The sequence below is a fragment of the Syngnathus acus genome, chromosome 9 (genome assembly GCF_901709675.1).
Source record: "Syngnathus acus chromosome 9, fSynAcu1.2, whole genome shotgun sequence".
Classification (NCBI taxonomy): domain Eukaryota; kingdom Metazoa; phylum Chordata; class Actinopteri; order Syngnathiformes; family Syngnathidae; genus Syngnathus; species Syngnathus acus.
The window spans coordinates 1,463,803-1,489,516 of record NC_051094.1 but is presented as its reverse complement, the minus strand read 5'-3'; the positions used below and the strand labels follow the sequence as shown (position 1 = coordinate 1,489,516).

General features: G+C 45.4%; 3 protein-coding genes across 10 annotated transcripts in view; 1 reads left to right on the top strand and 2 right to left on the bottom strand.

Moving 5' to 3' along the window:
* Nucleotides 1-13: 13 nt before the first annotated feature.
* On the bottom strand, nt 14-1,852 carry polr3g (polymerase (RNA) III (DNA directed) polypeptide G). The gene is made up of 8 exons (XM_037258350.1): nt 1,593-1,852; nt 1,398-1,532; nt 1,124-1,253; nt 945-1,010; nt 812-868; nt 657-721; nt 460-573; nt 14-383 (listed from the first exon to the last, which is right to left on the bottom strand). The coding sequence occupies exons 2-8, from the start codon at nt 1,506-1,508 to the stop codon at nt 294-296; spliced, it is 633 nt and encodes a 210-aa protein (XP_037114245.1). The 5' UTR covers nt 1,509-1,532; nt 1,593-1,852; the 3' UTR covers nt 14-293.
* Nucleotides 1,853-1,883: 31 nt separating this feature from the next.
* Nucleotides 1,884-11,774, top strand: mblac2 (metallo-beta-lactamase domain containing 2). 2 transcript variants are annotated; one of them, XR_005098719.1, is made up of 4 exons: nt 1,884-2,467; nt 3,063-3,277; nt 3,397-3,641; nt 11,763-11,774. XR_005098719.1 is itself a non-coding variant. In XM_037258349.1 (3 exons), the coding sequence occupies exons 1-3, from the start codon at nt 2,026-2,028 to the stop codon at nt 3,568-3,570; spliced, it is 831 nt and encodes a 276-aa protein (XP_037114244.1). In that variant the 5' UTR covers nt 1,884-2,025; the 3' UTR covers nt 3,571-3,891. The 2 variants fall into 2 exon arrangements, 1 of the variants encoding a protein (XP_037114244.1); XM_037258349.1 differs by lacking the exon at nt 11,763-11,774 and having other exon boundaries at nt 3,397-3,891.
* The window catches only part of rtkn (rhotekin), a 34,426-nt gene continuing 12,854 nt past the window's right edge, over nt 4,143-25,714 (bottom strand). For 2 of the 7 annotated variants that reach the window (XM_037258338.1, XM_037258340.1), the window contains exons 2-11: nt 9,976-10,237; nt 9,471-9,524; nt 9,205-9,322; nt 8,913-9,137; nt 8,565-8,659; nt 8,040-8,146; nt 7,727-7,861; nt 7,174-7,339; nt 6,927-7,031; nt 4,143-6,011 (exon numbers count right to left, since the gene is read on the bottom strand). In XM_037258338.1, the coding sequence (XP_037114233.1) occupies nt 5,353-6,011; nt 6,927-7,031; nt 7,174-7,339; nt 7,727-7,861; nt 8,040-8,146; nt 8,565-8,659; nt 8,913-9,137; nt 9,205-9,322; nt 9,471-9,524; nt 9,976-10,237 (1,926 nt within the window). In that variant the 3' untranslated portion in view covers nt 4,143-5,352. Of the gene's footprint in view, nt 6,012-6,078; nt 6,637-6,926; nt 7,032-7,173; nt 7,340-7,726; nt 7,862-8,039; nt 8,147-8,564; nt 8,660-8,912; nt 9,138-9,204; nt 9,323-9,470; nt 9,525-9,975; nt 10,238-16,735; nt 17,152-25,714 lie in introns of those variants that run through there. The other 5 variants (XM_037258342.1, XM_037258341.1, XM_037258343.1 and 2 more) reach the window with 5 other exon arrangements.

The window sequence follows — 25,714 nt, the reverse complement described above, 5'->3', positions numbered from 1 at the left end:
CAGAAATCCCAAGTTGCACAAAGTTCCCACATTGAGGACATGTTTTTATTTTTTGTTTCAAGCCCTTTTACTTCACCACTTGTTTAGATTATGGAAAAGCATTTTCTGTTGACAGTATGTGCCTTTCAACCTGTGTAAATGTGCGCACAGGCTGGAGAATAAAATAAATATATTTTCAAACATTGCCAGCGTGCATACACTTTGGCATTCCTTATTTACACGGCTCTTTAAATTATTTTTTTCCATGATTGTAAACAAAATTCTGGGATCCATAATGAAAAGTAAGGGAAGAGTCAATATGTTGCTTCACCATCCATATTGTCGTCACTGCCTGCGCCAAAGTCTTCGCCATTGTCAAAATAGCTTTCGATGTAGTCATTGTCCTACAAAAGAAACAAATCTTCATTTATTGTTTTCTGACCAGAAGGAACTTCGCCATAACATTTTGAAATAACTTACCTCAACTTCTTCTTCTTCATATTGTTCTTCTTCAATGTCCTCACCATCTTCATTTTCTTTGTCCTTTGGTTTCTCCTCATCTGATTTGGCAGCGTCATCTTTCTTTTCCAGCTCCTGATGTGGTGACAAGAACAGTTAACACCAAGCAACTTGTCATTTTAACCCCAAAAAAATAAAACACGAGAAAGACTACTCACATCCAATTTGGTCAAGACGTCTGCTGCAGCTTTGCTGGATATCTTCACACTTTTCTTTTTAGCAACTGTTAAATTTAACCAAGCAAAAATCCTGGCCAAGTTACTACCTTTTATTTGAACTAGTCATTTGGACTGCAGTTTAAAAAAAAAACTACCTGCTTTCACCCTGGTTTTCTTCTGGGGCATCAATTCCTTTGGGAAGACATTCCAATCTTAACATGAAGCATACAAATTATTAACATATATTGTCTTCCTCCTGCCATAGGATATTAAAAAATAATAATAAACCTGGTGTCCATTCGTCATCATTTATCTGTTTCTGCTTCAAGTACCTCTCAGTGTATTTCTCCACATCTATTTGGAGTAAACATGATAGGCTCAATTCTTGCCGCATTATTCTTGTCTGCAGCCGCATTTTTTCATAGTTGGATCACGTCTCTTTGAAATCAGGTTTCAAAAGCACTCACCCGCCTTATTGGAATGAAACTTGATGTTGTGAGGCTTCCGCTGCATGGCTCCTCTCATCTCCTGTTTGAGAGCCAGCATGTAGTCCTCATCCTCGCCAACCTTCAGGGGGACTGGCTTGAAGTCTGTGGGCTGCAAACAGGGATATCAACAAAATGCAATTCTTTCCATTTTAATGTTGAAGTCCAGGGAGATTTTGGTCAGATCAATTCCTAAGGATACTTCAGTGAGACTCGAAAAGATGCAAGTGTGTGTGCACGTGTAGGGAAGACTTACTGGAAAGAGTGGATGGGGCCCCACCCTGGCTTCTGGCATGTTGCCCCTGCCAATGCCCAGTGCGTCAATGTTGAAGGTGAACGCAGCCACCCCACGACCCTTCCCCGCCATGGCTGTAAACCACCACCACTACACCTGCAACACACACATGGATGACGTCATCTTGCAACAAGAGCAAAAATGTTACATACTTACCAAAGGGGCGTTAAGTGTTGTCAGGATAGCCCACAAGTATAAGAGCTTTAATTTTGAGATATAGTTTGCGATACGCGTCCACTTTACGTTTGTACTTACACACTTTTAGTCATTAAATTGACAACCGTAAGCTTTGCTAACACAGTAGCTGCCGGTGTCCGCATGTGCTCCGCAAGCTTTATAAGTCTCCTCCCCATTGCGTAGCCTTACGTTATTTCTTTTCAGCCAATAGGCGCCGGCGTGATTCTTCTTCTCTTCCGCATCTTCGTCCAATCCCAGCGCTCTCGTCCTTCACGGGTGTGTCGACTCAGCGGCCGCGGCTTTAACGTCAATGAAAACATCATCTCACCTCTTCGCTGAAGCTAGCAGCTTTCAAATCAAGGTGACAGCTCCATCGGTGCCTCCTCCACGCGTGGAACGTGCATGAATTGGGATGTCCGCGACCGACTGGTACGCTCACAAGTCGCTCGGAGACGGTCTCTACTGGATCCAGGAGCGGTTCTTCCAGTCGCCGAACCGGGCTAACATATGGCTGATACGAGGCTCCCACCAGGACCTGGTGATCGACACGGGACTGGGGCTGAGGAGCCTTCCGGACTACATCGATAGCATGGGGCTGCTGGGCAAGGACCCTCAGCGGAAGAACCCGCTGCTGGCCATCGTCACCCACGCCCACTTCGACCACTCGGGCGGCCTGCATCAGTTCCAACAGGTGGGCGTCCACAGCGCTGAGGTGGAGGCGCTGGTCAACGGGGACAACTACGAGACGGTCACCTGGCTCCGTGACCATGAGATCACCGAACTTCCCAGTCCCGGCTGGAGGGCCAGGCAATATAGAGTCAAGGCCGTGCAGCCCACGCACATCTTGCAAGAAGGTAAGAGCGGCTCTCGAGCAGGGGCTGGTGGATGCTATTTATTCTTCCTTTGGCACGACTGAGCTTCCAGTTGATTATTGGCGGGCGCTAGTCGAGGAACTCGCTCAACTGGTTGCCAGTCAATTCGCAGCTGCCAATTTCATAGTTCGATACATTCACTTCGACATCCACACCTTCACATTCCCAGCAGCTATCAAAGTCTTCAAAAACCTGCAAAAAGTTTCCTTCATATCAACAATAAATGCACTGGCAACTAAGAAATACAATGGGGCGGGCCATTATTATGGTTCCTACCCTTTCTTTAAAAGCGTTACGGTCGATGAAAATGCTATTACACATCTAATAGATGCACTATGAAAGTGTCTTCACTTCCTCTGGCAGAAAATAAACAGCATTCATTCCCGTGAAGGCTTTGTGTACAGGTGCAAAGAGGCCAACCAAGATGGGTCATTTCGACCCACACACACACACAGGCAGGTTCTGCTGTGTCAGAATACTGCAGTGCAGCTGGACCGTTTCCTTTCCTGATGTGTGCCATGTCACCTAGTGACTTAACCATATAGCAGAGAAACAATCAATTTGGTCTCCTGTGTAGGTGACGTCATCAACCTGGGCGACAGGCAGCTGACGGTACTTCACATGCCAGGCCACTCCCGGGGCAGCATCTGCCTCCACGACGGCGACAACAAGTTGCTGTTCAGCGGCGACGTGGTGTACGACGGTTCCATGATCGACTGGTTGCCCTACAGTCAGGTCGGCGATTACATCAGCAGCTGCGAGCGCCTCATGGGCCTGGTGGACAGCGAACAGGTAACGCATTCAAAATGCACTTTGGACATCAAATTAAAAAATAGCTCCACCACACCATGGACACTTCTCATTAAATGCTTTGAAAATTCCCAAAACGACAAACGTCCATGTCCGAACAGGTGGATCAAGTCCTGCCGGGTCACTACAACACCTTCGGTGCCAAACGCCTCCACCGCATCGCCAGCTCGTACATCAGCAGAGCGGGAACGTGCAACGGGAAGCTGTACACTTGGGCCTGGAAGACGGCGTCCACCGTGGCGCTCGGGGTGACCCACCCGCGCCGTAGCTGCTGATTGGACGCACACATGCACAGAACATTTCTTCAATGATGGTTGCCAAACGTAGATGTCGCCATGAATGAAGCGTACTGATGCTCTGATGATTTCAATATGTTTTGCCTGGGGTTAATATACAGTAACCTGTTGTATGTTTTTTTTTTTTTTTTTAATATATGTATTGCACATGAGAAGTTTTAATAGCACAAGCACTGAGGTATTGAAGCAACGTCAAAATGGCCGTAGTACTTGTCTATGCATACAAGCCGCATCTGCTACCTCCCATGTTCGTAACAGTGCTTTATACTATTGAAGGCTCGGCTGACAATAAAGTACTTTCCTTTTTGACCCATTATTCACATACTTTTCATCTCCCCCAGTCGCTGTCGATTCAGGGTTAACTCGTTTGTAGAGGTCGAATGAAGAAAAACACGAGTTGAGAGGCTTGTGTGAATTAAAATTTAGACTTGAATTAAACCCAACTGAGGAAAATGAAATTGAAAATAATATACATTTCAGATGTCAGATATTTTTGGGGGGATAAAGCATAGCTAGTAGATAATATTCAATACCAACAAGAAAAATGAAACTAAATTGATAAACCATTTTATTATTATTAATTTTCTAATCACACATTTCTCATGTCTCCTTTGATGGCGTACATGCAGAAACACAAAGGCTGCCGATACAAGTCAATTCAATCCGTGATCGTGACAGTCTAGCTGCAAATCATCCACAACGATGGAACGCAAAGACCGAGCAAGGAATCTTATTGGTGAATTTATACAAAGTTAAGTAGAGTAACAAATGCCACTTACAAGCATTTGACAATTTTATTTTCAGTAAAAAGGGGAAAATGGATGTCTGAGCTGAACTGATAAAGAATGCTTCAATAACAATCCATTTCGAATGTGGCTCTGCTCCCCCTTCAGCAAATAAACAGGTTTCCTCATTTGAACCCTTTGAAGCAATCACAGTAATGACCAGTGCAGTTGAATTAAATTCGATTGAACAGTTTATGATAATCCAATCATCTCAAATTGTTGACATAATTGCCAAGTAATGAATAAAGGATAAAAATAGCAACAATACAACCTGGTGGAGTGACAGCAGATCATACTTGTGTGTGAATATTCTTAAATAACGACAGATCACAGTATTTGCAAGGGTGTCCAGACTTTTTCTTCCAAGGGCCGCATGCGGGAAAAATCCAACATGCTAAAACCGATCCAACCGTGTCGGTGAACACGATGAAGCGATTCTAAATCGCCTTTATATATTACTGTATTGTATACACATTTGGATTATATGAGAAATCTGAGCTAAAATGACCTTTGACAGAGGGTAGAAAGTGGATGAGCTGCTGTACCTGAATTATCTTTATTCCTTGTAGTGTTATAAATAAACATTTTGCGGACATGTGATTGGTGGAAAACAAGGAATGAGAGATGAATCAACTTCTTCTTCTGCTCTGCCACCAAGTTTAGAAAAAAAAGTGCAGTGGTGCCCTTCCCGAGGCAAACGCTAGTTTTAGTATATTGTTTGACGTGGGCCGAAAATGGCCCCTAGACCGTAGTTTGGACACCGTCGCTTTAAAGGCCTTCCACCACATGCTCACTTGCAATGAAAGCAGACATACCGGACACCTTTGTTAGAAAAACACTTAATTTAGTCCCGACAAAACTGCGAGACGTGAGTCAAAAGTAGCTTCCAGTTTGAAACGGGGAAAGGTCGACAGGTGCTCCCAAGCAGCGTGAGCCCAAAGTAGCTCCCATTGATTGTCACTTCCTCGGCTTGAGGTCACACCTGACTTTGGAGCCAGTTGCGGGGGTCCAGTCTGGCCCGGAGGTTCCTGAGGCTGCGTCTGGCCGGCGAAGGCCGCGAGAAGGCGGCGCACTCGGACGTCTCTGGGCTGTGTCCGCCCTCGCTGTTGCTGGAGCTGCTGCTGGAGGTGGAGCCGGACAGCGCCGTCTGCGCGCTGCGCTGGGACAGCGGCGAGCGGGACGAAGGGGGAGGCCGGCAGGTGTAGTGGAAGGCGCCCCCTCCTGCGTAGCCCCTCCCCCGTAGCGTGCTGAGCTTGGCATCCAGCGAGAGCGTGCGCGGCCGGTGGCGGGACGGGGACGACAGGGAGAAGCCCGGCGAGGGCTCGGGCCAGCCGTGGTGGCGCGAGCACGGGCTGGTGCTGCAGTGGCTGTCGCTGTCTGACATCAGGCTGGCGTTGGAGGACAGCGGAGCCCGCGGGGGGCTGGCGGGGCTCCGGGTGAGGCGCTGGGGGTCGAGGGGGCCCGCCAGGCGGGAGCTGCAAGGACCAGGGGGGCCGGCGCTTTTGGGGTGGTTCTCCTCAAAGAGGGACATCCAGGTGGGAGAGGTGCCCAGCTGGCTGCGCAGTGCCAACTCCTGCATCCTCCGGGCCAACATGTCCGACACGTTGCTGCCGAACTCGTCCGAAGACTCAATAACTGGAGAAGAGAGGCGAGGGCGCCGTCATCGCTGAACTTTTTTTTTTTTTTCACACAAGGTGTATTTCACTTATTTCCTACCGAATATTTTGATTGGACAAGAGTCATTCTATATGCGTTAAACTGTTGGTTTGTTCAGTACTGTGTGTATTGTTGGAGCCCACAAAAAAAAAAAAAAATACCAAAAAATGAAACGCGACTTGACTTGAAGTGGACGACTTGCACCGGAAAATGAATTAATGTGACACTGCTGCTTTGGCTAGGTAGCATGTCCTGCTAATGGCTAATTCTGTGGTGACAATTTCTTGTTATTTTTGTTGGTGGAGCCATTTAATTGATTAAATAAATAAAAAAATACAATTTCTCGCTGCTTGTTACTGTAAAATAATAAAAGTCACTCAAGCGGGGCCTTTCTTTTTTTTACCCCTTCATTTATGTCCTATTTTTTCCATTCCTCTGCATTTTTAAAATGACTAAATGGCTCATTTGACATGATCACACAGACTCCTCCTACTCCTGCTACGTCACCTGTCGTTGTAATAGGATGAGAGAAGTGCACGAATCTCGGCGGACACGGCATTGTCTTGCAGCAGAAGACCCTCACAGGAGGGAGCGGCAAGGGGGGCTGCCGGCAGTATTTAGGAACAGCCAAGAGGGGGCGACGGGGAGACAGAAAAGGATGGGGAAGTGGGTGGAGTTTGGCCAATGAAAACATGTTGGAGGGTCAAAAGAAAAAGGTCAAGGAGACAAAGGGAGTGAAGAGCACACGGGGTCAAAAGGAGCAGAGAAAATAGGACAGCGTGAGTCACAGTGTCAAGTCGGAGTGCGAAACAGAAAAGCAGATTGTTAAGTTGAAGAGATCAGACGCACTTCAACAGACACTACTTCATGCGCGATGACATGCAAACGTCGTACCCATTTCGTGGTAAAGGGAGCCCTGCTTCGGCGTGACGGGGGTTGGTTTCCGTGGCGACGGCTGCTCAATTTTCATCAAGTCATCGCAGCACTGCTTCCACTGACCTGTGTGTTGGAAATGGAGACAGGTTTTTTTTTTCTTGTTTTTTTCCACAAGGGCTTGCCCTTGAGAAGGACACCATGATTGTTACGGCACAGTCAAGAGGGGGCGGGGTTTAAAAATAAAATAATGAGAGGAAGTTCTCACTCATGTCGTAGAAGTGCTGCCAGAAGGCCTCCATCCACCTGTGGGTCTCCTCGCGACTGTCCGTGGTGAGAATGTGTGTGACGTCTTCGCCGCCGTACTGGTTGCTGATGCAAACGTTTTGAGCTTTGCCCTGAGCGTCCTTCTCTGACACGCGTATCCTCGTCTCCTGAGGAAAAAAAAAACATGCACAAAATGACTCTCAATTTTCATCCAATTGCCCTTGAGGAATCCTTTTCCAGATGCACTTAACAGAGCCACTAGATGGCAGTGTTGCGCCGTTAATTTCCCCCCCCTTCTGACAAAAGGTAAACTTTGTTCTGGCTCAGCTGTATTCAAAGACGTCTGCATGAGTCACAATGGAAATTCTGAGATGCCCCGCCCCTCAGACATCCACGTCACACATGATTACTATATTTATCACAAATACAAGAACTGATGATGAGAGGGTCGGTATGAGTCATGAAGATTGTCAACAGTGTTGAAATGAAGAACATCTTTTTTGGGTCACGCATTGTAAAGAACATAAGGGACAATGTGATGTTTAGTTTCGGACCTTGCTGATGGCGATGGTGAAAGCCGGGTCCACGCCACCGTCCTGGACGTCTTCTTGTCGGTGGTAGCAGGAGAGGCTGGTTCCTTTCAAGACGGCGTAGACTTTGGTCCAACTGGGAGGGCCGCCACCCAACTGCTTTCATGACACAAAAAGGAACATGTTGACAGCACACAAATAAAATAAATAAGTCCATGAAAATCCTTGGCCAAGGCAAAAAGACTCGCTGACCTCAACGAGGGAGGCGAAGCTCGGAATGAACAGCAAAGAAAATTGAAAAGCCGACACAAAGGAGTACATTTTGCTTCCGACTTACCGACACTTTTAAAGGTCCGCTCATCATCTGCTGGGTCATACACTGAGGCTGGGCTGCAAGGCGGCAACACACGCTTCCATAGAGAGGCAGCCAGTACGAGCACTCTTCTACACACGGGCAGAAATGCACAGCCTTAATACCACAAAGTCCGCCCACAAACAATGCCGCCATGAAGACAAAACTGGAGGTGCAGAGGTGTAAAAGAGTGGCAGCTGCAGGTTCTGTGGCACCAATGAACATTTTACAGGACAGCTGAAGAGTAAAACACCGGGCACCCTTGTTATCACTTCAGCTTTACACTATAGTCACCTCTCTGGAACAGCCTACTATATTGCTGCAACCTTGACTATGGCGGTCTGTCAGGGAGTATGGGAAGGACAGGGAGGGGAGGGGGGAGTGATGCAGCAAAATGATGAAGAGCGCAGCCAGGAAGCCAAACAAAAGCTTGACAAAAAGAAGAAAGAAATGACAGATGGCCAATTTGGCAGAGAGGAAAATGTCAGACCGACGGAGGCGGACACTAACCGTTGCCCGAGATGGTGAGGTCGTGCGTTCGGAAATTGTCCTGGGCGTGTGACAGCGACAGGGTGGTATGAGCCAGCAGGTGGTACTTGGGGCCCCTGTGGACAGATGATTATTCAAATTTTATTTATCTCTTTATTTATTTTATTTGATCTTATTTAACTTGTATTTATTTATTGAATTGAATTGAATTTCCACAACTGTTCAAATTGATCACCTAAGCATCTTAAACAATTCAACCATTCTTTCTTCCGTACACCGGTGGTAGAGTTAAGAATTTGTGATGGAAATGATTTGCAAACCGAACGGAAGCATTTTTTGCAGTCGGCCAAGGTTCGCCGCCACACTTACGGTACGGAAGGAACGGGCAGCAGAAGAGGCGAGGCCCCTCCGTTGCTCACTGGGCTGCAGGGCCCAGGCTCCATGGCCGCCCGCAGTTTCTTGCCGGTCGAGCGACCTAAGGAGGAGCTCAGCTTGCTGGCTAGCTTCCTGGGCGTGCTCCCCGCGGAGAAGTCGTCTTCTGAGCAGCAGCTGTACAGCTCGACGCGCAGCTCGAAAGCAGGGCCGGCTTCACCGCTACGAGAGACAGGACCGTCGATCAGCTTGATTTGTCGGCGTCCGGCTCCAGTTGAGGGAAACTCACAATACAATGGTGTTGTCGAAGCAAATGTCCGTGAGCGTGCGGTCCACTATCACCATGTCCGTATCGAAGATGTCTCCTCCCAGCTGCAGCAGGCAAAACACTGCACAGCGATGGAGCTCTGCAAAGGAGAAAAGCGCAGTTCCTCAAGCACGATTAGTAGCATTTCTGTTATGGAAGCAGTTTTTCCTCTGAAAGCCATCTTTTCCTGATGGCCCCTTAATGTGCATGCGTCATTGTGCAGCCATTGCGCAACGGCGGCTCCTCACCTCCTTTGTTCTTGAAGTACTCGGTGTCTTTCCACATGAGAGGTATACGCAGATCTGTCATGACAACGACACGCAAGGATTAGACGACAAACACGGGCATCGCCGTGTTCTGAGATGAACTACAGCACACGACACGACCGTGTGCTCATGTAAGACATAAGTCACTCATTGGCTTAATCAACAGCTCGAAAGAATCTAAGCCCCCCCCCCCCTTATTATTGCCGTGCTCCCTGCCGTGATTTATGTCACCATGAGACAAGCGGCGCTCTCCACTCGATAATCATTCGTTTGCTTTCCTCGCTGGCGATGTGATGGGCGGAGTGAGCGCGTCAGCACGCTCACCTCGGTCAATAAACGGCCAAGTATGCACTCGTGAAGAGTCGCTCTGGCGGAATCAAATTACACTACGCGTGATCAAGAATCTATCGTCCGTCCATCCAGGGTCTACTTCTCGGGCACTGCGATGTAATGTGATGCGTTATCAAACGTATCAACAGCAACTTGCCCGATATGGCTACTTTTCCTTTGCACGGCAGTCGGTCATCCATGGGCCCGGCGTCGGACGACCTCCGCGTGGCCTTCTGCATGACCTGCGCCTCCTTCATCTTCTGCAGCTCGGACATGTAGGCCATGATGCGGGTGCTGCACGTCTGCAGGCTCTTGGCCGCTTCCAAGGACTGGTCTCGCTGCGAGCAGGCGGCCAGCAGCTTGCAGGCCCCGTCGCGCATCCGGATCTCATGGTCGATTTTTTTCTGGATGTCGCTGTCCTACAGGGAAAGGGAAATAACAATATAATATAATATAATATAATATAATATAATAAGTCTTTACTTCATATTTTTCTACATGCCATTAGCTATTAAACTAAGGGTTAAAATAAACTAATCAATCAGCTAGGCAATCACTGTGCAAGTGTGTGTTGCTAGTAAAAACGGCGAGGCCGTTTGGCGCTTAGCATGGAGCCTACCCCCTGTCGAGCAGCCACCTAGGTGCTAATGACAAAATGCCAACATGCACGTTGAAGAATGTCACCTCATCACCATGTCTCGAAATGTATAAAGTTGCACTCGAAGCAGGTTTGTAAATAGCACGCGACGACTGAGTACTAAAATCTACCGAATCTATAATTGAAGTAAATTAAATATTTAACAGACATACAAAATGCGTGTTGCTTTACCCACAAGCTGGTGTGTGTAACCATCGCTGCTAAATTCTTAACATGCGCAAAAACACAACGCCACACAAGCTGCTTTCGCCTAGCCTAAAATGAAATAATGAATCCCAAAAAATCCTTTTATCATGAACCCTGGGAATAAATTACACAATATGGCTTCCTCCTACGATGACCACTTTGTTTAAGGGACTCAAATGCAAAAACGTTTAAAAGAGGCAAGAAAATGTGACCTGGAGTGACCTTGAGATGCAGTTGAGAAAGAAATGGAGGAAAATTTGAATTTAACCAATGTGAGTGCAGTTGTTAACTCAGCTGTCATTTTGCTGCCTGGCTGCGTGCACACTTGTTTACTTCAACGCTACATGAGCAAGCGCACACAATTAATCTCTTGCTTTTTCTCTCTCTGCATGCTTGCCCTCCCTTGACTCCAACATTTATCATCCATCCTCATATGAATTTTTCATTCTTTTCATTTCAGCGTTTGCTACTTCCCCTGCTCATTTTCTTCTCCGTAGCTCATCAGTTCCACTTGAGCGTCCTCAAAACACCTCTTCTCTACCTGCCAGTATGAATCCCGCTCGTTGCTCAGTGGGAGAGGGGCGAATGTTCTTGCTTAGACACAGTGAACTTTTAAATTGGCTCGCCGAGAGCAGCGCTGCATGACAGCGGACGCTTCCAAAAGGAGCAGTAAATCACAGAAAAAGTTCAAAATATAGTCCCTGCAGGCAGAGAGGCCAAACCACTAAACACTGTAACGTGCAATCGAGTATCAGGGAGAAGATGAAAACTGCATGTGACCAAATGTGAACACAAGTCTCTACAAACTTGAATTTGCAAACAATCTATGGCTAAATGTATTCTTTATAAAGAAGTACTTCCCTTTACAACTGCAGATGGAGCACGGACATTTTCATCCCCATTTTTCCTCGTACAAGTTCTCACATTTAAGAAAGTTCCGATACTCAATCTTCAATTGCGGGAGTGATATTGTGCCAATACTGACATTTTGACATTCATTTGCGTATTTCCCTGTAACACACAGCATTTCAGTTCTGCGGACTGTCAGTCTGACCACTAGGGGGCACTGCGTAAAAGTATTACATAAATAAGAGAAGAAGACATGAACGAAAAACATTATCTGGTAGATAATGTCGAATGTCACGTAGCACAACATTAGATCCACTTCAACAAGCTAACGTGATCTACACTACACTTTCCAACATAAAGCAATTATGAATTGTTATTATTATTATTATATATTGGCCATGTAGTAGCTGAACAGATAATATACCAAAGCCTAGCTCAGACTGTATCAGGATGAGTCCAGTTGGAGCAGGTTTAAGCGTGACCCGCGTGATGCAAACGTCCGGTATTTATAGAAGCTTAATTAGCGGGCTTTTCCTTGCGGGCACCTCAGAATAGAAGACAAATAGCCAGGATCTCACACGAAGCCTTCAACCAAAACCAGCAACACCGCTTGACACCAGATGATAATGATCTTCCTGGTCACACTGAATAGCAAGCAACCATGCTACTATTACAAATCAACCAACACTTTTTAGCAAAATCTTTGATGTTGCAGTTGATACCAGATGGTCACATGTTCAGCGACCTCTCTGTCCCCCCATCTGGTCATGTCGTCTTGGTGTGTTTGTGTTGTTCCGCACTAGTGGGTCTACTGGTGTGATCTACGCAAATATACAAGTGTGGCTTGGGGATCTGACGCCCCCGCAGATGGCATGCAATGTTTTTTTTACAATCGCGAGTAGGTTTTCCCGGTTAGATCGCTGACCCTTGAACTTTGACCTGTACGCCTTGACCGGACCAGACGGCTTAAATAAATGACACTCCATTGAAGTAACACTCTTTTCCCACGGTGGAAATAAACACGTCTGTGATACTTCCAATCCAAAAATAACCCACGCACGCAGACCGAGGGGACTTTACAGAGCACAGCAGAGCAGAATGCTGGCTTTCAATCAGCCAGCCACAATTACGTGCCTCGCCTTCCTCTCCACCCTCTTCCTCTGACTTCCTGTTTGGCGAAGCTGAACGTGAAGTACGAGCGGGACGACGGTGACACAGAACAGGAGAGAGCAACTCAGACAAACATCAGACGTGATTCAATTGTATCTTCTACATTGTATAATTCTTTGCTTGCCCCGTGGCTAAGCTTCAGAGAAAATTCCAAAACAGAGCTGCTTTTTCCAACGCTCATTGAGAAATCCTAATGCGAGCACCTGGCAGGCCATACTGTCTGGTGGCTGTGAGGCAATTCATCAATTAAGACACGCACACGGAATGCCAACAGTGTCTGTGATGCGGCATTATAAGACAATTAGCCGGCTTTTTCTACCAAAGTCAAAGAGAAAGTTGGAGAAGGCAGCATGTACTTGGATTTCTTTCACGCTTGCTGAGAATATCCACAGGTGGGAAGATACTCGAAAAATGTTTTCTTCACACAGCCTCCCGCTGAGCTTGTGTTCTTTCTCAAACATATCAAATGGACCACCGAATGGCTGTGATTGACAGCTCTCGGTACAACAAGCTGGTTTGCACCTCTGATAGAAATGTTGAAGGTCTCGCCTAGCCTCAGAGCAATTGCTGCCAAGAGGGGGCGCTGCAGCAAAAAAAGGGGATGCTATCATGAGGATCAGCTTGTGGAGGGGGCTACAAAGGGGGGCCGGTTGTCTTCCAAGCCCAACATTTGCCAAGCGATGCACATTTTGAAGAGCTCTAATGAGCGGACGCTTGCAAATCAGCTCGTTGAACTCCCCCTGCCAATTTACAAGCAAGTGGCAAGCTTTTCGACGCTAATTCCCTCGGATGCCCTAACTAGCATTTACGATCTAGCTATCTAGTTAGGCATAGTGCAACATAAATATCTATGTTTAAAATTGTATACAATTGGGCTTTCCCAATCCAAAATGAAGTTCCAAGAATTGCAAGCCTAGCAAAATGGCAGAGACTCCACAATCCCACTGCACGCAAAACAATATTGTTGGATAGTACGAGCTACGGAAAAGCAGTCATTTATTCCAAGTCTCTTTTTCTAGCCAAAGGCCCCGGCAGTTTTGAAGCTGCTTTTATTGCGCTCCATAATTCATAACTGTTAGTACCGTTGCCTTATTTAGAATATACGGCCACATGTGTTAGGAAGCACATGTGCCCCCCCCAAGTGAGAGCAGCTATGCAGACGCTTTTGTCTGGCAGGAAGGTGAACGGAGCCAAAGACGCGCCATAATGACAGAGCGGCATACCTTGCCAAGCTAGGCTTGTGTGTGTGTGTGTGTTTGACTCACTATCGACTTGCAATCGCCCTGGAGTCAAAGTAGGCAATTAGAATATTCATGAAGCCGGAGTTTGAAATGCACATCACTTGAGTGACCCTTTTAATAGGTGAATATTCAGGCTCTACTGTAAGCATATGCATTTAGAGAAAAATAAAATTACAGTTTTTTTCTCCTTGCCAAGAACCTTCAGGTTGAAGAAAATTGATTTTTTTTTTTTTTTTACAGATGATAAAGCTGAAGAGCATTATTGCAAAAGGTTGGAGCGCTGACATCAATTAAAAGCAAAAAAGTAAAAGGATGAATTATAGACACACATGAAGAACACGTGTAACCTGAGACAATGATCGAAGCCTTTTTCCACTCTCCGCCACTTAGGAGCCCAGAGAGCCTGCTCTGATTACTGATGCTCCAGATTCAGTCCGAACAATGCCATGTTGGCCTAATTGCTCCGAAAGCAACACTTTGTAACATTTCTTCTCAAAATCAAGCATCACAGACGAGAGGTCAAAGGTGACATTCGTGTGATAATAAACAGGCGATGTTAAAAAGCTGCAGTGCTAGAATTTGAGCACGTGAGCAGCACGAGATGAAATTGGCCGGGCGTGACTCCGCACGCTTCTTGCGGCTCTGCGCATATCGCTAACACAAAGGTAATTCCGCTGAGCCAACAGGAGCTGTTGGTCAAATAGTTTGGTGTAGATAAGTGGCAGTTGAGCGTCTGCTTGCTCTGATAAACGAGATATCGAGTCAAACCGTGGTCGGTTCTGATCCGCTGCAGACAGATAACCAACCGCGCCAGTTTGTCGCTCCCGCGGCCGCCTCGTTATCGCTCCTGGGCCAAAATGGAGTTCTGTCTTTTTGCACGCGGTCAACTGGAGACATTTGCTTTAAGGCTAATGAGGAAAATCCGAAATCATACATTCAGTTTGCGTTAGGGAAATAATGCTTCTTTTCTTTAACAATTAAATAATGAACTCTAAAGATGAAATTATCTTCCTCTTAATTATTGTTTGAATAAAAGAAAGAAAGCGGAAGAGGAAGACAGAGGAGGCCGGGGGCTCCGCGTTAAACCCGTTCACATTCCTATAATTAAAAAAAAAAATCAACTCCAGCCTCGAGCGGCTGTAAACAAATGCTCCCAAAAAAAGATACAACAGTAAAAACAAGTTGTATATATTGATAGTAGAAGAAAACAGCTTTCATGAACCAATAGAGTAAGGCAGTTTATTTATTTATTTATTTAGTCATTTATTTATTTCTGATTGTTTTCCCTCAGAGGAAAAGGCTGGATGTCTCCGAGTGACTGTAATTGTTTAAGACATTTTCTTTGGGGGGGGGGGGGGGGGGGGGGTGGGGGTTGCGCAACCTCTACATTAAATTCCAACACAGTGTTCCGCTTCTCCTTCAGAAATATGCCAATGGAATTGCGTTGCCCGGCAACCCCTCACCTCTTCTCCAAGAATGGCTCGGGGTTTCCAACAGGAGCCGCACGTACTGTATATTAAAGAGAAAGAAAATGACCCCCACTGCATCCAGAAAAAAAAAAAAAACTTGCATCCACGTGGTTGCAGCAGGGAGAGGGACAAAGATATTACACTCCAGATATTTATCTCCATCGCTATCTGAAGAGGAGCGGCTGAAGAGGCAGATCTACTGACAGCCAGTGCGGCTTCTCTGCAGCGAGCGGTTATTGATTGGAAGCGGATTCCATTCTGGCTCCTGCCGCGCTTGCAGAATTTGCAGACACAATGAAAAGCAGCGTTCAAATAAATTGCAGTAATGGCTTAATGCAATCAAGTGGCGCAGACCTCAAGTGTTGTCGCATCAAAAAGACGAGACGTTGCGGCACATGGGTGACCTTTTCACGGCTAATGAGCCAGCATGCTTGTGGTTGTAACAGTGCGAGGAACACACGCGGCTGCATTCCGGGAATGGAAAGAGCACATGTCAAGCTCTGACAATTTATGGCTGATGCTGATGGACGTGGACTTTAAAAACCGACAGGAGACGTTCGTGTTCTCAACTCTGAGCTCCCGGTCCCTGACACCCACGTCACTCACCGGGCCAGGCCCTCAATTTCACAAACACAACGGGGGTATTACAAATAAATTGCCAGATATTTGAGTCTTCTGATTTTAACCAGTGACAGACAAATTCTAATTAGAGGTGGTTGTGCAACGCCACAAGTACACTCAGATTTTTTCAGAGGCCCCTTTAAGGAATTCACTTGACGCCTGTAAGTTCAAACGTTAGAAAATGGATTCCAACGTAACAAGCTTTTCCACATGACACCATCGTTGTTTTTGTTCGGAAAATGCATGTTAAACGGTGCATGCAAGCAAAACGACAGCGCTGGCCCACATGCTGTTCATGCGTCACTAGAAATCTAACAGCCTCAGATAAGTCATGTGTTGACTTATACTTAGACATGTAGGCTAACCAAAAGTATTCAAAGTATGCTAGCATGCAATTGGTGCACATTTGCAGCTACTGGCTTGGCACATGACATCATCATTTTAGCACAAGTGAATCAACGAGTACCAATTTGGAAAGTGTCAAAATATTGCAATGAAACAACTTGTGTGGTGTGAAGAGGATGCGCGCTTGAGCGTGGTAGCAGTGTCAAAGTTGGCCGAGCGCCTAATTACTAATGAGGAGGTTGACCCAAACGCGGCACGGGCAGTCCACGCGGTCCACGCAGCGTGTGACGTGGTCGATGACAAGTGACTGATATTTTCCACGAAGCCAGCAGCAGCAGTGGAACTCTTTGTCAAGGAATAAGAAAGGCAGAAGCTTACCGCTTGGTTGTTCGTGTCGTTCATGGCGCTTTACGCAACAAACGTCCCGCGTGCACAGCGTGGAAATAACTCGGATGTCCGTTTTGTATAGAGCACAGCAGGGAAGGGAGGAATCTTAAGTGCTCATTAAAATCGAAGTGTTAAAATCCGTCGGTGAGCTCGTAAGTCGTTACGGATCCCCAAATTCCATGCACGCGCTCATTTGCGTAAAAAGGCGCTCCATCGTGCGGGGCTCCGTGTGGGTCGTCCTCTGCGCCGACATCGTGCTTGCGCAAGTCCCAACCGCTCCTCGGTTCCGTCCTGACTCCCCCCACTCTGTCTTTCTTTCCCTCACACACATTCACACGCGCAAAAGCGGTAGCAGGAGTAATACAAGGGGGAGGATAAAGAGTGACCGACGGATGGACCAACCAAGAGGCTTTTCTTGGATGGGCGGGTGTGACTTGTCATTTTCGCCCCGAACCCTCCCCGCTTCACAGATGCATTCAGGGACAGCCAGAGTTCCTTAAAGGGCACACCAGGTGTTGGCAGGCAGCACTTGAAAAGGTCTCTCTGCGCACTGGCTGTCAGCGCAGCGCCTCTATTTTCCATTCATAAATTCATTGGCTCCTCTTACATGGGTGGTCAAATGTACCCCACTATAATCTAAATGCATATAAGGGAGCAAAATGACAATTTACTGACGACACCGCCAGCCCACGTTGGAAAAAAAGACGTCTGTTATATATTCCCCATTTTATTTTAAGCAGTGACTCAACTTTTTTGGGGAAGTATGACGTGTGCTCATTTCCTCCATTCTCTGGATTGCTTTAAGTCAATGAAGGTTATATTTGTTAGCTTTATGCTTAAAATGAGTCACTCGTGATTTTGTACAGTTTTGCACCCCCACCCTTTTTTTTTTAAACTCATTACTGCCACGGATTGTCCACAGCAAGGAAGCCAATGTGATTCGATTGTTTTTTTTTTTTTTTTACTAGGAACTGTCAGATGCTCAGACCATAGTCAGAAGGTGCGTTGTCATGGTTGTACTGCCACGACTCTCGCCTCTTCTAGTGCACTGAACCACACAAATGGCGCAGCTTCTCTTTGTAACTGTTGGTCAACTGATCCACAGTTTCATTTGCACAGCAGTCCTAGAATTTTCCTGACAGACTTCATCAAATCACAATCAATTAAATGTTAGCACGATATTCCAACAAGAAGACAAGTTGCACAAATAATATCACCGCTGGTCTAATTGCTACATAGGCAATGCATGTAATTACTGACAGAGCAGTTAGTCATCCTTCTGGATAAAAATACAAACTGTCATCTATCATCCAGCCAGCGTTTGCTCACGGGCTGAACCATGCGAGCGTGCTGCCAAGTCGTTGTGCAACGATGCGCTTGGCCTTGTCGACTGCTGATGCACCATTTGTGGTGGTGCAGTGTTAAGGTTCAAAAACGGCATGGGAAATCTTTGAGTGTGGGAATAAACAGCATTTAACAGAGGAATCGGCTGACTTGGAGCTGACCTGGAGGAAATCCGCACTGAATAAAAACTAATGACGTATCTGAACTGTCACTTCCAAAAACACGGAGACAGTAGTCACACTCGTATGCCGACAGAGGTTTTACTATAAAAGCCACGCAGTGTTCAGAAACATCGAGAATCGCTGCGAGTTGTTTGTGTCGGAGCGGTGAAATAAGAGATGCGAGCAGATGACATGTAGGAGGGATGAGGATGGAGGAGGAGAGTACATCTCGGCCATTTGATAACATATCTGTGCACAGTGTTCTGGAAGAGTGCAGCAGTACATTATTTAATCATTGTTCTATCATAATGAAAAGCAAATTTGTATATTGTGTTAAGTTGTTTTTAATAGGATGGGGAAATCGCTAGCAGCAATATTGGTTAGCTCGTCTGCGTTTGAATCTTCCTCCAAACTCCAAAGGTCAAGTGCTATAGAAAATGGATGAAGCTCTTTTGGGGTTCCACAAGGTTCAATTTTAGGACCACTGCTTTTATTCTTTGCCGCTTCTGCATTCTATCTTGAGAAAGCGACGTTTTTTTTCCATTATTCTGCTAATGATGATAGTAAGGTCAAATCAGTAGGATAATTAAGTCCAGCATGTTTTTTTCCACCTGTCCATAAACAACTGATAAATAATTTGTAAAGTTGCAGTACAAATCAAAATCTTAATACCATATCCCCCTTCTGTTCAACCTATTAAAAAAATGATTCCTACTCCTACTACATTCCAACGAAAGCAGACTCAGCTACCGAGCGAGCAGGAAGCTGTCATCACTTGACCCCTGACAAAAACCGCATGAAAAAATTGACAGTGTGCCATCATCCCCATGAGTCAGACGACACACTGAACCCAAACAAGATGCGGCTTGATAACGTCGGACTTAGAGCTGTAAATATACTGCCGTTAATCGGATTAGGGTTTCATCAGCAGGTAGCTGCTCTGAGCGAGCGAGCGAGCGTGCTGAGAACAATTTACACACACAGTTGAAGGCAGGTGTTGAGGAATAAAGCATGCAGCACACAGTGGTGCTATATCTTCTCTTACAAGCATCTGGATGAGGAGGCGTGATGAATGAATGAACACCATACTCATTCACTGTCTTGACTAGCGCATTTTCCCAGGAGGTGAGGCAATTCCTTGACTCCAGCCCTCAGCCTCCCCCTTCCTCTCCGAGTCCACTGCATTTCCTATTGAATCCCAAACAAGAGAGCAGTGCTTCCTCTCAGCAACTGCTGCACACCCTAATGGCCGATTTCTTAACACACAGCTAATCCCTCTTTCACTGTTTTTTTCCCCCCCCCCTCTCCCATTTCTGTGCGTAGTGATAAAATCTTAATTCTAATCATGGCCCACAGGCGTGACTATACTGTAAATAAGCTTAGCCAAATTCACATTTTCGGGTGCCCTCGGGTGCCTTTGTAGACAGAAAATGCTTTTTTTTTGTTTTGGTTTTCAGCAAGTCACCCTTCATGGAAGAAATATGGCAGTAAATAAAAAGAATTAGGTTTTGAGTCCACATTTGAAGAGGATACATAGATCAGCATTTGAAGTGTAGTTTTTGTGTGTGTGCAGCCATAATTGATGTTTATTTTAATTTATTTTTACAATATATATACCATCCTCATATCTAGTGTGGCAAATGCAACTATTAATATATATTAACACAATAAAATATATTTTTTGTTTAAATGTATAAAATGTATTTAAATGAGTTAATCATCTGATGATAAATACCTAAAAAAAATTGCACTGCATGTACATGATGTACATTTTTTAAAGCTGGTGTGGCTGCCCCCATCTGGACCAACGAGGGTATTGCAACACATGCGCATTGATTCCTCTCTACTGCTTGTTTTCTTTTCACAGTAAAATGATGGATTTCAAAACTCCAGCTGTCCAAAAAAAATAACATTTCATCCATGTATAAAACACACCATGTGGCTACTGTGTAACAGTCATGATGTCTCGGGATAGGGGTCACTGGCTCTCTGTCTTAACCAATCAAATCGAGCCAAGCTCCTCCTTGTAACCAATGGACACAGGAGCCGACCGGATACCCAGATGGATTAACCTTTCCATCACCCAGTAATGACAGGATTATAACGCATACAGTGTCCCGGCACCTGTTGGCTTTCAGGTTGGAGGAGGACGCTGGTAGGCGTCGAGGCTGCAAGGAGATGACAGAAGGCATAACGGGGTCACCGCGTTTAGATGTTCCATGACATCAGCCAGCTGGACCTCATCTTGCTGAATCGGGGAGGTTAAGCAATGCCTCTCAGCACCTCCAACCACAACAAGAGGCCCCTTTCAACATGTCTCCCTCGTCATTAAGCCAGAAGCACCCGGGCGGGACCCGCCTCCAAAATCTGGAATTCCCCCATAAAATGCTTGCCTGTGGCACTGAGGCATTTTTTGACAGCGCAGTCATGTTGTTTTCTTCACGCCAGCTGCAATGAGAAGTCTGTTATAGATACTCGACTTTTGGATTGTTTCAATGCTTTTAACGTACAAAAATTAACATGGCCGTCATCACCGGGTCTCCTGTACAGACATAAACGAACAGTATCACGACATCACTTAATTTTCTGTAGTCTTTCATTTCATTTGAATATAATTTTGAATATTTTTTTTATAATATATATTTATATTTACAATATTATTTATAATTTTTTTAAAAAGACAGTTATCGTTTTAGCGTATCAGTGCAATGGTTAACTTATTTTAAATATTGAGAATGAGAAAATATTTTATATGTTGCTCACTCCTACGTTTAAGAAAAGTTTTATAATGGCCAATAATGAAATGCATATAATAATACTGCACTTAAATTTTTAATTCCATGCCTTACCAAGGTGGAAAATACCGTAATGTGATTTTCTATCAATGCCAAGTAGTTACCATTAAATGAATTTAATTCAGTGGGTTGTTTTGTGTGTGGCCAGCTTTCCACTAATTTCATTGGATTACTTTCGCTACAAAATCCAAGTTAATTATGACACAAAAAGACTCAAGTGGGACCAGCTCTTTTCTTATCCTCAACCAGAACAGAATGGTACCACATATGGTCATACAGCAGCAGCCCATATTCTGCACCTGCCAAACACACGCCCACATGCATGCATGCGCTAAGTCTTGGCATGATGGTGACGCACAGCTTGCACGCATAAATATAATTGCAACAGTGCCGCTGATGCTGGCTACTGCAGTGGAATGTGCACAATGGGAATGTTTTGATTTAATAACTATGACCGTCAAGTAACATCGCTTTGTTTTGCGGCGCGGCCAAGGTTTTAAGCGTTCCCCGTGTTGCTGGAAGAGATTTAAGCCAAAATAGAATGAATTCAACTCCCACACGGGTTGCATCGAACCAAATCCAAAGGAGCAAATGTAGCAGGCAGCCTCAAGAACTGGGAAGATATTCGCCCATAAGATGAAACTCACGAGCAGATTTTCGAATGGCGTGCTTCGATGAAGGAAGACGTGTTAAACGTCTGTTGTAAAACAACATATGGCTCGAAATCTTACTTAAGACCATTTGGATTATTTCCGTCCATTTGCGGTTACTAAACCAAACTGTTGAAATAAAGTCTTGGCATGGAGGAGAGCAGAGAAGGAGGCTTAACAGAAGGTGACGCTGCAGGCTGAGTTTATAAAAATAAAAAAGTCCAGCCAAAAGTGAATTTAGACAGGCAGCCTGTGAGGGAGATGATCAAATGCTTTCAACCTTGAGAGCAGCGTATAGCTTGGAAGGTGCAAGTGTCACTTTAGTCTTCCAATAAGAGCACCTGTCGGTTCCCGCCGGGGTATTTTCTCTCTGCGCTGTTGTTTTTCAAAGCAAGTTGGCTCCAGCCTCGCTTCCCGTTCACATGACAGAGCGCCTATTCACACCGCTGCCGCCGCCGCACCTAATGGTGGAGCTGGGGCGTGAACTCAAGTGTTACACTTGGGGGGGTGCACGGGGTTCTGTGGTGAGCCACAATGTTTGGAGTCAGTGGACCAGAGGCTGGTAGGAAGAGAAGCTTACAACTTTTATTTGACTTGTTGTTCCAAGAACGCAAAGGGTGTGGGCACGATGTGATACAAAGCCGCCTTTCTCCTCAGCCCGTTTCTGGCACCAAGCGTGGAACATAGTGCTTCCATACCAACTACTATATGGCGAGATACGAGCACACGTTTGGAAAATAAATACGGCCATGAGCGTCAGAGCGAAGCATGCGATGGATTTAAAAAGTCTACACACCCCTAGTCAGATGCCAGGCTATTATAATATAATCCATAGTACAGCTCATGGACAAAAGAAATTTGGAGAGGCATAAAATAAACAACTGAGATCATATGGTTGCAAAAGTGTGCACGCCCTCATAACTGGGGTTGTGGATTTGTTCATTAACTCAACTGGATCAAAAAAATGTTGTTTACAAGAGGAGAGATAAAATAAACAAGAGATCATATGGTTGCAAAAGTGTGCACACCCTCATAACTGAGTGTATGGAGTTGTTCATTAACTCACTAACTGACTGACTCCTGAGTGAGTAGCAGAAAGTACCGGTTTGTTGCTCAAATATTGACTCACACACAGACGCACAAACACGGGCTCAGTTTAGGAGGAGGTGTTTGATGAAGAGCTTCATTGTAGAGGAATGTGTATTGGCTCAGACATGACTCTGCAACGTGTATCACCAGAGAGCAAGCGCTGTTAGCTTTAGCGCAAACATCCATGGTAGCTAAACAGACTTTAGCTAAGCTAACATGCTGTACAAACACACACGTAGTGTACTTACTCCAACTTTATTTGAACAACCTCCTGCAGAGATTGGAAACCACCTTGACATCTTCACAGCCACCTTCATTTTGATTCATTTGTTTATCGCATTCCAATTTCAGCGACCTTGCTGCAATTTGGTGAATGTTCCGCCTTATTTAGGTTTAATTTGAAATTCCCAAGGCACTCCTGAACAACGTCTTACCGAACGGACACAAGCCCAAAGACTCAGCTGTCGCTCAAAATGAAGTCTACACCAGGTGAGCCGGTGAAGCCGACGCGCTTTGTTTTCCGGTTCCACTACAAACAAGATTAACCTTTGCTGCTACTGGAAATTCATCAACAAGAGATTCATCAGTCTTGCCCCGAGCGCATACTGCCCGTAGACGGGGATTAAACGCTGTCAACTTGACCTTTGGCCTTTCAGGACCTCACATTCACTAAGCACAGGGTTGGGGCACAGAAGCTTAGATCAAACTCTCAATGCAACCGAGAGAAAAGGACACACGGAGATAATCTCGATGCTACTGGTTACATACATTAAGGAGAGCTAACGCCGACAGATATTTAAAGTCTGTCCAGAATCAGCAGCTATCCGAGTTATGACCGCTGCTGCATTTAGCATACTGGGAGCGTGTGAGAAGTCAAACATGTGAGACCAGTTAGAAACTCCCACCTAACCCTGCTCATCATAGAGCAGGTCAGAGGTTCCCGTCCATCCTTGGCTCAGTCTTTTTCCACGAATGGATTTAAGGTTTATGATTATTTATACGGCAAGCGAAATCGAATGACCCTGACCCTCCACTTTCTCATCTTTTAATATTATTGGACGATTGACATTGTTTCTGGCACCATAAATGCCTCCGATGTTATCAAGACAGGTCTTTGGGTTTGCGCAGTGTTTTTCTTAACTTGCTTTTGTGTCCTAGTTGATATGCTGCAGCCGCGTGGGGTCACTCCAACCCATGAGGTCACAAAGCAGGATTTGACTTCCCCAAACAATGGATGACTTGCAAAATGAAATGATCAGTGTGAATCCTGCTTTTATTACAGCAGCACACTTTCATGACCTTTTTCAAATCCAATGTCCTTATGTAACGCTGCCACTGCACCGATACACATCCAAGGTCAGTTGAGGTGCCAAAATTAGACAACGGGGCAAAAGTGTCCATCTAAGGCCGCCTGGCTCTTAATGAGAGGGCAAGGGGAGAATTAGTCAAGGTGAGAGCAGCATGGCAGGGGGAAGAAACCAGGCGGAAGTTAGATAAAAAACAAAATGTATTCTTGTGCATCCGGCCGTGGTGACAGGAAATGCTGTGTTTAAATCCATTCATGGCCAAGAGTTCAATGCTATCATGATGTCACTCCCAGTGGGAAAGAGTAATTACACAAGACCATTTCCTGCTTCCCATCAGCCGACTCTTGCTTTTTGTTTTGGGGGGGTGGTCCTGCATTTTGTGGACATCGGGGCCCCCTTGCACTTTCCACTCAGGAAGAAGCAATGAAGTGGGAGACTTGTGTGCAAAGAGGAAACAGCATAAAATGCCAAGAATGCAGTTATTCCTACTACGGACCTGTTAAAACGTGAAGAGTCGGAAAGACGGTGCGTGAAATAACAATGGCTGCTCGCGTGACTCCTGATTGTATGTCTGAAGAATGCAGGAATCTCAGCACTGACATACTTGTCTTCTTAAATTGGATGACAAGCACAGACAAAAAAAAAGGCAGAAGATTAATTAACCAAGTGCTGACCACTCTCGATTTTGAACGGAAACGTTTTGAGCGGATGATTAGCCATAAAAGCATATTTCCACTGTCTGTTAAAAATTTGTCATGAATCGATGAATGGGTGTCAATTTCAATGTAAAATAAAAAAAAATCAACACACGTACAATAATTTTAAAGGGTTAAAAAAACACACCATACTTCTTTGTGAGTCATGAAATGACTCATGTGGCGTGAGGATGGATGGGGTGGGCGTAGATTTCAGGTATATACCACCTGAGGGAGAATCCCAAACGGCTTCCCGCTCTAATAAAGGCAACTTGTGATGATCCAAGCAGGAGATTTTATGGGAGCAAATAAAGCTCCACAAATTACAGTTAGACAGCAAACTGTACAGCTCGGTCTTACACAAAGAATCCCTGTCTCGTAAACCCACCCAGTCTAGGGGGGGGGCACGGGGGAGGGAGGGAGAGCAAACAAGCAAGCGAGTGAGGAAGATGGCAAAGTCGACAATGTGGAAATTGATACTTTTCTCCCAAATAGTGAGAAGACGGGAGATGATTGTTTTTCCACAATCATGTGATGCATTTCCAAACATCATCTTTACATTAAGACCACTTTAATGTGAGAGCGAAACAAACGCAGGCTCTGTGTCAAGAACTAATCGGTTTATTAGTGACTGATGAACTTAGGCTAAACAGATCCCATGATCAGTAAATTGCCCCGAGACAAGGCATAACAAGCTCAGAAAACAGTGGTGCCTAAAGATACGAATGGAATTCATTCCTTGGCAATGACAAACATGCTACTTTATACTTACCTCATTTAAAAAAATAAAGTGAGTTATTGTCGTACTTCTTCCTTCAATTGTATTGCTCCTTCTGGTGTGCATGCCACAACGGGGCCACATGGGGGCAGTTTGAAGAAAGGCTGTATACTGCAGACTCAGCACTCTTAGCTTCTCAACGTGGCAGTGA